At 40.5% G+C, this 13,700-nt stretch overlaps 1 protein-coding gene across 1 annotated transcript; it reads right to left on the bottom strand.

Moving 5' to 3' along the window:
• Positions 1-900: 900 nt before the first annotated feature.
• On the bottom strand, positions 901-3,658 carry LOC102424913 (T-cell surface glycoprotein CD1a-like). Its single transcript, XM_006107823.3, has 6 exons — positions 3,598-3,658; positions 3,013-3,276; positions 2,131-2,409; positions 1,642-1,920; positions 1,223-1,316; positions 901-1,006 (listed from the first exon to the last, which is right to left on the bottom strand). The coding sequence occupies exons 1-6, from the start codon at positions 3,656-3,658 to the stop codon at positions 964-966; spliced, it is 1,020 nt and encodes a 339-aa protein (XP_006107885.2). The 3' UTR covers positions 901-963.
• Positions 3,659-13,700: the final 10,042 nt, after the last annotated feature.

The raw sequence follows: 13,700 nt of genomic DNA, 5'->3' as shown, positions 1-13,700 counted from the left end.
TACCTGTGGAATAACTGGAAACAAGACAGGGTTTTTCTTTTCAATGGTTGGCTTTTACTCGAAGGTATTTAAAAAAAAATGGCAGTATTTGTAGCCTTGGGTATGTCCAAGATTAGTACTGGGTTGTCAAGATTTTCTTTTGTTAAAGGAAATAACAGGAAAATTGCCATTACTGCATCTACTGTACTATTCTAAACTTAAGATTCATTCCCTGATGCTTGGGCCAATGGAGTGAACCAGACCAATGGAAGTGCTGAATTTCCTGTGTACTTTTATGAATATTGCCTCAAATTTTCTTTTCCTACACCTGAGCCTGAATTAACTTGTAAATAATATTTTTTTTCACAAATTGATAGAAAAATGCGTTTGTGTTAAGTAGCAGGATATAAAATATGGTCACTTGTTACTTCCTTGAATCCTCCTTCCTTCTCTAGAACTTCAGGTACCTGATCAAACTTAACACAGGCTTTTATTGAAAGCATATTACATACAGTTATACACTTTGTAAATGATACAAATTTTAAAAAGACATAGACTTTGCTCTCAGGCTTAAAAATTAGAAGGTGAAAAGGGGCCTACATGACTGCAACAACGGATAAAAAGTGAGAAGTAGATTCAGCAAAGTCCACTGAAAAGTGTGGTGGGAGTTCAGACACTGCTTCCACTTGTGAATCAGGGATGGCCCCATAAAGAGGTGACATCTGAAATGGGCCTGAGATTCATCAGTTTTTCAATATGTAAAATTGATAGGATCTCATTTTATCCTGAGTTAAAATAACAGTTTTATCTCTGAACCAGGTCAGAAAGCAAGTCCTGCAAAATTACCTTTAGCTCATATTAATAACTAATCATTAAACACACAAATAACAACATATAAACAACCGACGTTGTACATGGAGAGCTGAACGGACTTTGTTGCCATGCTGCGTTTAAATATATCTGGAAGACCAGGGCTGCTGGATCTCATTCCAAAGGAAGAAGACTGGCAGGAGGCTCACAGTGTGACCTAATAAGAACAGAGATGGAAGTTACTCTGCATGAGGTGGAGGTGAGAACTGAAGAGTAAAAGGAAAGGGACTGAGGAAAGAAGGACTAAGAGGAGAGAGAGAGAGAGAGAGAGAGAGAGAGAGCGAGAGAGAGAGCAAGAGAGAGAGAGAAGAAAGGTGGGAAGACAAGTAGGGAGAGGATGAAGGAACAGGAAATATGGGCACAAAAAACTCACCAGCGCTTCCTAAGCCAAAATGCAAGAGCTGTCAGAAGCACCAGGGGCACCATCACTGCCAAGATGATCCAGCCCACGGAGCCTTGATGATGTTCTGTGGGTTTGGATGCACACAAGGTGTCATTTCAAACCCACCCCATTTAGTGCCTTTCCCTAGTCTGCCTTTTTTATTTGAGTGTTCGCCTCACTAATCTTTGTTCTTGTTTCCTCTCTCCTCCCTCTTCAGAGTTGAATCTTTCATCTAACCCTCAACATCTTCCTACTTCTGCAGGTTTCTCATTTTCAATTCTTCTATTTATTGAACTAGTTTCATTTTTTTGGGTCTGGAGTCCATAAATCCCAAATGTTTTACTTAGGTCTCCTGCTCTGCTTGTGGACCATCTACTCCCATTCCCAGTGTGGGCCCCAGTGTTTCTTACCCAGGTAGAGGAGGATGTCCTGGCCTCCTAGGCTGCTATGTCTCACCCGGCAATACAGGCCAGATGTCTCAGTGGCTTCCACCTCCAAGAAAACCTGAAGGTACCATGTGCCATCAGCATTGGGCAAGATACCACTTTGTTGAGTGCCCTGTTGTACCTGTTGACCTCGCATCCACTTTACCCAAATTGGCTTTGGATGGAAGCCAGAGACATGGCAAACCAGCATCTGACGGTCAGGACCAGGATTGGGGCCAGTGGACAGCCAGGCCTCTGGTTTTACTGCAGAGAACAGGAGAGATACTCAGATTAGGACTCTAACACAGACTTGGAGGTTCATATCTTCACATCAGCTTAGACAGACACATCTGCCACATGCTGGGAATTCATCACGCATTATCCTTCTCCCTCTTGACCCCTTATTCTCAATTTAAAGGGAAGGTGGGAAGGTGTAATTTTAGAAAATTCTTGGAGGAAGGATATGGGACTGACCTTGTCTCTGGAGATCGGCCTTCCCTGCCTCAAGAATACTCAAGAGCAAACGTGGGCAGGAGTAACTGAGAATCCTCTGTACTATTTTGTTGGCGACATGGTACTGATTGAATACTCTGCACATAGGCTGAGCTATAATTTCATCCTTTACAGATGGCCACCATGAACTGTTCTGTAAGTGCAGGAGCTCTGATCCTTGATAAGCGAATTGATTGAAGGCTACTATTGATCCCCCAGGGTGCAGCTCACAGCCTCCTATTATTTGTATCCCAAAGGGATCTAGGGAAGACGGTTTGTAAATTACAGTGGGGCCTTGACTTACGAGTGTCCCGACTAACAAGTTGTTTGAGATACCAGCTGTCTCTCGGCAGATTTTTTTGCTTTGAGTTGACAGAGTAATTTGAGTTAACGAGCTCCTTAACGAGCTTGGTCTCTGAACGAATTAAACTCGTAAGTCAAGGCCCCACTGTAGAGGAAAGAGGGAGTAAAGATGAAATTAGTGGAAGCAAAAAAAGGAAATAAGAAAAGTTTGGGGGATTTGAGGTAATGGAACAACGTTTGGTTTTATCAGGAGTTCAGAAAAAGTGTAATTGGTGGTAGTTGAAGGTAGAGGAAAAATGAATGCTTTCTTTTTTTGGAATAGAAGTGAGCAATTTGTTGAAAGAAGGTGACATAAATGGTGAGAGCAAGAGAATTAGAAAGTATGTAGTATGAGAGTTGTGATTATAATAACCCAGGGTGAATGAAATACAATAGGTTACAAAAAATATACAGAGAATGCTGAAGAGATTGAATGTGGGGAAAATTGGAATAAGGAACTCATTGAGACATACACCCCTCACCCAGCACATTGGGTCTCCCCATTTTGGGAATTGAACTTACATTTAAGCTGCCATTGACTGGCATGTCTGTGAATTTTGTGCGGCATTTCAGTGGAGAGCCTATGGTGGAACTTTACCATTACATTTATCTCTTCCTTGCTCAAGTTTCCGTTCGACCAAGGACGCAGGAAAATAATATTGTCAGTGTTGTCCCAGCCATGAGTCTGCACGTCATCCAACCAAGCTGATTTCCAAGTTTTCACCCAGGAATGGTTGTAGAAGGATGAGCTGTGGATGATTTTGAAGGTGATCTCCTCCTGGAAGGCTGTGGCAAAAGAACACAGAGAATGAGGAGAAGAAAAGGCATCTGGAAGGAGAGAGAATGAAGAAAGGCGCCAGGAAGGAAGCACTCAGAATCTGGAGATTAGGGAAGCCATGGCTACCTCAGCAGACATTCAGCTGCCCAGGGCCCCAGGCTTTACAAACAACCCTCAGAAGGGCACAGGGTCCCAGAGTACGGGATACTGAGAACCATGCTGACATTCTCCTCTCCAGGTATGTTCTGGGGACACCACACCACACAGGAACACACACACACACACACACACCCTTTTGCACCCAACAGGGCAGTTGTCAGAGTTCTTACCATCTTCATTGTCACCACTTGCGAGGAGAACAGCTAGCAATGGAATTTGCAGAAGCAGCATTTCAGTTAAAGATGTTACTTCTTCCTCAGGAAAGTTTGTGTTTAGCTTCTGTTTAAATAAAACTACTCCACAATACCTCTATTCTGACTTCCTTCATCTAACAACAGACAAAACAAAAAACAAAAACACCCCAAAAAATAACCAGTGCTCCTTCCCTAAACTCTAAACACCAATTCAGCCTTTCATTTCCCCTCCACTTCTGACTCTCTTATCTGGCTTTCAGCATCTTCCTTGTTCAGCCTTCATTCTGTACATCTTTCTCTAATTCAGCCTCTATGGGATAAGTTTAATGCACCATTGAAAAGTCAGTTTATCTCTGGAGATATTTCCTTCTCATTCAGACAATGAAAGCATAAAACTAAGTGGTTTTCCAATTTTTTCCTAAAGTTCTGTTGTCCCTGCTCTTTCCTGTCACTGTTCTTTTCTTGCCAAGTTTAAATTTTCTTCAAATACTCTCTTCTTCTGTCTAAGCCCCACCCCATTGTATCATATTTCTGACATCTCATTGGCTGATTTATTTGATTTTCAGGATCTCCTACAGTTGCCCTATGTAACAGTATATAAACTACTACTTCATTATCCTTAGAGAAGAACCGGTAGCCATCACACAGACCACAGGAACCTGCAAACATAAAGAAAAATCTCTGTTTGACTTGCATTGTTATATATTCATTTACCCAAGAGTCACTGAGCACCTGCCTGGATACAGGCACCTTGCAACACTCGTGAATATCTAGTGGTCTTTAAGGCAATCACTTTATTCAAGGAGCTTTCATTCTACTTAAGAAGGAAGCACATAAACTAAGGACTATAAACCTTGGTGTGTTGGGTTTCATTATAATGTATAGACTAGTCAAAAACAAGCCTCTTGAAACAAAGTCCCAACCCCTAATTGATGTTGCCCAGGCAGAATCTTGGCTCCAGTGATTTTCTCAGTGTGTCAGGTCTGTATACCTCTGTTGTACTGGGTCCCCAACTCTAGCAGAATGCCTCCTGGCAAGGTGCTCAGTGAATAAGTTTGAATGATTGAATAATTGGGTTCAGGCATCCAATTATTTTTTTCATTAGACAGATTTTAAACATTATTGTTTAAGGTTGTGGGGAGCCGACATGGCCATGGCATACTCAGCCCCACATTGGGAGCCTTATGTGCCGCACCAGCTCCGACAGGCCCGGTGACCCTGAGAGGGGATGGTGAAGGATGGAGAAAGGACAGACAAGAGAAGAAAGCTGCAGCTTGGTGGGACACTGTCCTCTCTGATGGAGAGCTAACGACAGCGCTACGGAATACAAGCCGTGTCTTTATTTTATAGCCAGATTCCACGAGGCAAAGTAAGGGTGTTTACAACATTCTCGTGGGTTTCGATCCTACTCAGTTATATGCACCTGAACTCTATCAAGCCCACATCACTCAGGCACGTGTGGCCACGTCCTGGGACCATAGGTTCAAGCTCACAACCATAGCTGTTGGCTATAATTGTGCGGGCTCCGCCCCCCAAGCTGGGCTTTGCACGTGGCCATGAGAGTATTGTGCCTTCTCATTAGTCGGACGCTTGATTCTGTCCAAACACTGTAGCCGCTCTCCACATAAGGTATCGGAAATCTTTGCTTGTATTTCTACTTGGTGAAATGAGAATCTTACAGTTTTATTTAGGATTTAAATATATGCTAATAAGCATGAGGTTTACACAGAGGGTTATGCTGCAAATCTATTAGTTATAATTTTTAAAAACAGTGACATTTTGTGGGAAATTAAATTAATAGAACATATTGGAGTTCTTTATCCAAGATTTCCTTCTTACTGGCCCTGCTTGGATGTTCCAGCTTATTTTATCATACACTGGTCTTTGCTGGCCATGCTGAACCTGTTCTTTCATGCTTATCCTGTTTAAAAGGCACTTAAAATGTTGTTTTCCTTTGTAACTTCTAGATAAATGTGCTCTATTTTGTTATTTACTTGTATAAAGTAAACAAATTATCTAAGGCTAATTCTTAAAATATTTTGGAAAAATTTAAGATTACCTCAACGAAAAATTAAAAAGCCAAAATGCGAGGCAATAAGGGTTTATTTGTATTGCAATTTGGGAAGCACAAATTCAAGCAGAAACCACATAGTGTTCTGATTACAGGATGAGAACCAGGGAATTTTAGGAGAAAAGAATGAAATAATTGCATAAATACAAAAAAAAGACACACAGATTTGGATTGGTGCTAACTAGCTGATAAACTAAATTACTCTATGGCTATTGTAGGGGTTCAGAACAGGCCTCCCCAGAATGTGCCACTTTAGCATTTGTATTATTTTGAGCCTTAGCATTGGAATTATGTTGAGCCAAAGACAATTAAGACCCTGCAGGTTTATAAGAAACTTTTACTTCTTCCTTAAAGAATTTAAATGAGGGGACTTGCCCATAATAAGCTTTTAGCAGAAACATTTTTAAACCAATCTACATGGCAGGACAGACTACTAGTTACTGAACATCTCTCATTATCAACCTTTTGAAGCCCCAACCATTCCTACCTCATCTTTACCTGAGAATTGCCTCTCATACCTCAATTTAAAAAGTGCCATGTGGTCAATCTGACAAGTTCAGTGACAGAAAGTAGCCTCACAGGGTGACCTGTCATAACTTGCTAACTAGGCAGGTCACAATGGGTAGTCATGCTCCAGGTCTATAACAGGTGTATCTTTGCCTTAAGCAGGCTCTGTCCATTGTTCTTGTGCATATAGGTGAACACACCTTTGAAATGTCAAAGGTAATCTTTTCCAGACCCCTCTCAGGTGTAACCACCTCAAGGGAGCACATACTCTTGTTAACTGTCCTGCCCCTTTTTGATGCCCGGGACTAACCTCCATGAACTGAGCCACACTGGCCAGGGCAGGACGCCCATGTTTTCCCCTGTGTCTTCAGATCTCCCTGGAAATCCGTCCTCTTGGTCCATTGGTGCTTAGGCTACAAGCATGCTCATGCTCTAACAGCTGTTACGTGGTGCTCCTCAAACACCATCAGAGCTCTGGAATGTCTCTGTCCTCTGAAGCTCTCCTCAGAACACAGACCAGGGCTCCCCTCCCACACAGTCTCACACACTCATCTGAACTCCCACTTTCCAGCAGCAGTAACCTCAACTTCCCTGCTAGAGAAACCCACTGCCTCTTACACTCATGTGCCTTTTACTGAGCTTCTTCTTTTCCCTCCCACTTGACTTCAAGCTTCTCTATCCTCTTTCTGGCTTCCAGCCTCTATGTGTATCTGCTGAGAGTGCTTCTTGCCCTTCAAAGCAAGTCTCTTGACCTAACAGGATCTTAGGACTGAGAGTCAAGATACATTCCTGGATGAGACACCTGCTGGATGCATTGAATTGGAAAAAACACATCAGCATTCTGGCCTCAGTTTTCTTATCTGTAACATAACTGGGTTGAAAGAAGTAAATGTTTTCTAATCTTGTCACCTTTCCCTCTAGCATTCTGTGTGTCTCACTGGGCTTCCATTGCTTTCCATCCATTTGCTCTTCCTCCCCATTTTGCTTTTCCCTCATTTTTTAAAAAAACTTTACTTTTCAATTAGTTTATGTTAAATATTATTTAGTATTAGTTTTAGGTGTACAGCATAGTGATGAGACAATTATATCCTTACAAAGTGTTCCCTCCAATATTTTCAGTACCCACCTGGTTCCATACATAGTTACTACAGTATTACTAACTATATTCCCTGTGTTGTACTTTACATCCCTGTGACTATTTCGTAACAATCAATTTTACTTCTTTTAAAAAATATATCTTTATTGATTTTAGGGAGGTAGAGAAAGGGAGAGAGAGATATAGAAACATCAATGATGAAAGAGAATCATTGATCGACTGCCTTCTGCATGCCCCACTCTGGGGACGAGCCCACAGTCGGGCATGAGCCCTAACCAAATAGAACCATGATCTCCTGGTTCATAGGTCGTTGCTCAATCACTGAGCCACCACAGCCGGGCTCAATTTTACTTCTTAATCTCTTTACTTTTTCACCCATTCCTCCAATCCTCCTCCCCTCTGGCAACTGTCAGTCTGTTCCCTGTATCTATGAGTTTGTTTCAATTTTGTTCTTTAGATTCCATGTATAAGAGAAATCATGTGGTATTTTTTTTCTCTGACTGGCTTATTTCACTTATCATAATACCTTCTAGAGTCGACCCACCGATGCTGTCACAAATGGTAAGAATTTGTTCTTTTTTATGGCCCTGTAATATTCCATTGTATATCTGTACTACCACTTTCTTACCCATCCTCTATCAATGGGAACTTGACTTGTTTCCATATCTTGGTCTTTCCTTGTATCTCACTTCTGCATGTCTTAGCAGTCATTCTCCATTTAAACCCAGCAGAGATCTCTCCATTTTTTCTTACTCTTTGTCCATTCAATATAATCTCAGTCTTTCCTTCCTGACTCACTTTCAAACCTAAAGCATTGTGTTATTGCATGACCCTTAAATTCCTGTGTATAATATGTAAATCACAGTTATGAATTTTATTTCTGGAATGATGGCACAAAACATAACTTGAGAAGACTGTGATAATTCTCCTGTGAAAGAAAGTACAAGAATGGAATGAGTCTCAATTAAATGTTTTATCTGTCTGGCCAGTGTTGCTCAGTGCTTGAGCACCGACCCATGAACCAAGAGGTCCCAGATTCAGTTCCTGGTCAGGGCACATACCCAGGTTGCGGCCTCAGCCCCCATTAGGAGGACGTGCAGGAGTCAGTTGATTGATGTCTCTCTCATTGATGTTTCTATCTCGCTCTCCCTCTCCCTTCCTCTCTCTCTAAAATAAAAACATATTTTTTTAAAAAATCTGTTTTATCTACTATATATTTGCACTACTTATGTGGCTTTGTTCAATTAGAGCACCAGAATATTGTTTGCAATGATTATGTCAGACCTTGGCAGTGAGACCTGTATATCCATGAAAATATTTCAATTGGTTTTTAATTTATAAAGATACCAAAAGTATTAAATTTAAACCTACATAACAAACAACAATACTTGTGTGTTAGATATAACCTAACTCCTCAATTAAAACTGATGAGAATTCTTGGTCTGAGAACATTGATTGCCAGTGATGGCGAACCTATGACACGTGTGTCAGAGGTGACACACAAACTCATTTTTTTGGTTGATTTTTCTTTGTTAAATGGCATTTAAATATATAAAATAAATATCAAAAATATAAATCTTTGTTTTACTATGGTTGCAAATATCAAAAAATTTCTATATGTGACACGGCACCAGAGTTAAGTTAGGGTTTTTCAAAATGCTGACACGCTGAGCTAAAAAGGATCGCCATCACTGGGTTATACTGCTTAATAGTTTTCGCCTGTTCTAGCAATCACTTGTTAGTGATAAAAATTCACATACCTACCAGGTGCCTCTTTTGGTAGATTGCGTTTTAAATTTTTTTTTCTTTTTCTAATTTATTTTGTCAAGGCTCTTATTATCAGATAGAAAGTAGGTGAAGAAACTCTTTGCTATATGTTTTTAAGACGATTTTGATATTTCCCTAATATGTTCTGAAAATGCTGCCTAAATATTTAGTTATTATCCTGCAATGCCTGTTATACACTTGTTCCTAATTTGCTTAATGGCTAATCATCTAGAAGAAAACTTTGCCAACACCCGATGTGTTGGTTTGCTAGGGTTACCATAGCTACTCGCAGACTGAGTAACTCAGACACCAAAAATGTATTTCTCAGAGTTTCAGAGGACAGAGTTTAAGATCAAGGTGTCAGCAGGTTTGTTTCTCCTGAGGCCTCTCTCTTTGGCTGTTGGACAGGCCATCTTCTTGCTGTGTGCTCACATCACCGTTCCCTTGTGCACACCCATCCCTGGTCCTGGTGTCTGTGTGCCCAATTTTTTTCTTAGAAGGATACCATTCAGAATGGATTAGGGCTCGTCACAAAGGCCTGGTTTTAATTGAATGATCTCCATAAAGGTCTTTTGTCAAATACAGTCACGTTCTGAGATATTGGGGGATAGGACTTCAGCATATAAATTTTAGGGAGAGCAAATTCAGCCCATACACTGGGTATTTTCAATTTTCAAAATCTTAATTCCCTTTCTTCTTTACTTTTCAAAATCCTCTTGACTTGCAAATGTGTTTTCTTTTTAACAGAGGTGTCTCACAGATATTTAGACTTCAGAGACAGTAAGTAACCCTTAGCTTCCAAAAAGCCTGTACTTCTGTATTGTTTTCTTACAATTTTTCCTCTTCTTTTACAAGATACACTTGAAGAAAAACAACAACAACATAGCTGGATGAGTAGTGGTTATCAAGATCTATTAAATCTAAAGTAATTAAGATTACTCTATTACATTACATTGGCAAAGGATAGACTCACAGAAGACTGGAATAAAATAAGGAGTTCAGCAACAGGTCATTATACATATAGGCACTTAAATTACAACATAATTGGTGCTTCATATCATCGTTATTAGTCAATTGACTTACATGGAAAAAAATAACTTTTATCCCCATTTCATAGCACACACAAAAATCAAGTCCAGGCATATTGTATATCTAAATGTAAAAGGTAAGCTTCTTACAGATAAAGTGGTTTTCAAAGTGTGATCCTCAGACCACCAGAATCAGCATCATCTGAAAGTTGTATAAAAATGCAAATTTTTAAACCTCTTTCCTGACCTTACTGTAAAGAACTAAACATTTTGGAAGTATGTAAAAAATAAATTTAAAAAACAAAAAAACAAAACACCTCCATGATGCTGCTGATTCTCACTCAAGTTTGAATATCACAGTTTAAGGAGAATATCTCATGACTTTGGAGAAGGAGTAAATAATTTACAGGAGTAGATAACAATCATCATAAAGAACAATATTAGTTAACTAGAGGCCTGGTGCACGAAATTCATGCAGGGGGCAGGCCCCCTCAGCCCGGCCTGCATTCTCTCACAATGCGGAACCCATCAGGGGATGTCCGACTGCCGGTTATACCTGATCCCGAGGGCAGGATCGGGCCTAGATCGGCAGTCGGACATCCCTCTTGTAATCCGGGATCGCTGGCTCCTAACTGCTTGCCTGCCTGCTTTCCTGATCACCCCTACCACTTCAGCCTACCTGCCTGATCACCCCTAACTGCTCCCCTCCCAGCATGATCACCCCTAAGCACCTTTAACGTGACCCCAGCCCCCGGGACCCAGGCTTCTCTCCTCTGGCCGGCCACAGGCTCCCAGGGCCTGGGTTTCCCTCTCTCTGGCCGGCTGTAACCACCTGGGACCTGAGCCAGCTTCTCCCAGGTTGGCCACAGCCACAGGCGCCCAGTACAATGGGCAGCTTTGCCCAGGCCAGCAGCAGGCACCTGGGACCCCGGATGTCTTCACCTGGGCCCAACTTTGTCAGGATGGACATCCAGAAGACTGTCCAGAAGAGGTCTGGTCTAATTAGCATATTACCCTTTTATTAATATAGATGTATCCCATTAAAAATTCTTTCCATCACAATACAAGTTTAAGAGAGTAAAATGTTAACCAGAAACTGGTAGAAAATATTCACAATACATATATTCAGCAAAGGACTAGTATACAGACAGTATAAAGAACTTCAATAAGAAAAAGACCAACTTCCTTCCTCACTTCCCGCCCCGCCCCCATATCCCCCTTCCCCCCACCTACACAGACACACACACACACACACACACACACACACACACACACAGACACACACACACACACACACGCGCAAATAGCTAAACATTTAAACTGGTACTTCACAAAAGACTGTATCGAAATGGCTAATAGGTATATGTTAAATACCATTAGTCAACAGGAAAATACAAACCATAAACAACAATTAGATAAGTAAAAATACCCACACAAGAATGGCTCAAATTAAAGGGGTTAATAATCTATAATTATAAAAGTGAAATATGCTAATTAGACCAGACGTCCTTACGGATGAAGCCGGGACTGTGAGGAAAGTCCAGGTCTGGGTGCCAGAGGGAAGCAGATACCATCAGCTGCGGGGAAGGGAGGCCTTCTCTTGCATGAATTTCATGCATCGGGCCTCTAGTATCAAATATGAGTGACTTTGTTGAGAAGATGAAAGGGAGACTGGTAGAAGCACTGTGAAAACCTGTTTCTATTAAATGTAAAAATATGTACCTCCTGTGACCCAGAAATTCTATTTCTATGTATATTCTTGTGAGAAATGAATGTTTATGTTATCAGTATACACGCACAAAAGTTTTCAGTGATCCACATCCTGCAAAGTGAAGGATTGTCCTTGAGATGTTAATACCCCCCCGTCTGCAGTTTTGAGCACCGACAGGTGATAATCCCTTCTCACAGGTGTCCGACCACGTCATGTAAAAGCCTTAGTACACAATGCAGAAGACTTGTGTGCAGCTAAAGTTCGGGCTGTTGCCTTGCAGTTGCTCAGAAATGTGCGTCAGGACAGAAGAGGTGACTGGTACAAGCAGGTTTTAAAAAAATTTATCTTTATAACAAGCAGGTCTTTATGAGTAAACAAAAATATAATATCTACACAAAACCAATTATTTTTTATAGGAAATCTTCCATAGGCCAGTCTGTTCAGTAACTGTTTAACTCCCAGTTATTCAAGTACAGACATTCACAAGCATCAAGTTACAGCTCTTTAATGCTGTCTAAAGAGAACTTCCTGTGAAACTCTATGTTGCTCACCTTCACTCTATTCAAAATTAAAAACCAGTGCCTGCCCGGCTGGTTTGGCTCGGTGGTCGAGCATCGACCTATGAACCAGGAGGTCACAGTTTGATTGTAGTCAGGGCACATGCCCAGGTTGCAGGCTGGATCCCCAGTGTGTGGTTTGCAAGAGGCAGCTAATCAATGCTTCTCTCTCATCAATGTTTCTATCTCTTTCTCCCTCTTCCTCTGAAATCAATAAAAATATATTTTAAAAAATAAGGCCAGTGAGTTAAAAAACAAAACAAACAAAAAACACCCTTTGCCTGATGTGCAGCTGTTCACCTGCAGTAACAGCTGTTCATCTGGTGGGACCGTTACCCTAACCCACCACTCTGAGAAGATAAGGCAAACTCAGTATGGAACCTTGCAAGTGAACTATATTGATGTGGGCAGCTTGACTCTGGTGTACTTACCCCATGTAGCTTCCCCATACTTAAAGGCAGCCTCACATGAAATCTCTATATTGCACTGTAATCTGAAAGTCTTAACTTCTCCAGTTTTTGTTAGTTATTCTCCTTTAATCTCCAAATTAAAGTATGTATAAGAAATTATACTGAGCTAACTGGTTTGGCTCAGTGGATAGAGCATCAGCCTGTAGACTGAAGTGTCCCAGTTTCAATTCTGATGAAGGGCATGTACCCAGTAGGGGATGTGCAGGAGGCAGCTGATCGATGTTTCTCTCTCATTAATGTTTCTAACTCTCTCTCCCTCTCTCTTCCTCTCTGTAAAAAATCAATGAAATATATTTTTTAAAAGAAATTATACCAAGTAAATTCCTATAAACCAATTTAATTTCATTGTTCTAAAACCGCAGTTACATAATTTCTGCTTATCCAACTTGCATTATATTTTATCAAAATTTTCTTCAGACAGTTCAGTTCTTACTCATATAAAAATTATACATGGTAAAAACTAATTGGTAAATCAAATGTTAAATTTTACCTGTAAAACGTTTGCTTTTGACAGTTATCTTTTGTAGCCATTATTTATACAAAAATTCAGTTTCCCCTGATTGACTTGAATAGATCTAATAGTACTATATGCAGTTGTATCCACTAAGTATTTCACTTTGTTTGGTTTTGCTGCTATTTAGATTTATTTTAAGATGTAGATAAAGCAAACATAGTCCTTTGTTTTGGATTAGTTTATTACATTGCTAATTAGGTTCTCCAACAAACTTTGCAAACTGTGTACTAACTATGCAGACTCTGAACTGATAAAAGAGCATATAGAACAGGAGTAAATGTTCTCTGCATATAGACTATCAAGGTCCTCTAACAAATAAAGATGGTTGAGCTTCTTGCTTTATAATCTTATTGCTTTA

The sequence above is a fragment of the Myotis lucifugus genome, unplaced genomic scaffold (genome assembly GCF_000147115.1).
Source record: "Myotis lucifugus unplaced genomic scaffold, Myoluc2.0 scaffold_1457, whole genome shotgun sequence".
Taxonomy (NCBI): Eukaryota; Metazoa; Chordata; class Mammalia; order Chiroptera; family Vespertilionidae; genus Myotis; species Myotis lucifugus.
This window is presented reverse-complemented; position numbering and strand designations above follow the sequence as displayed.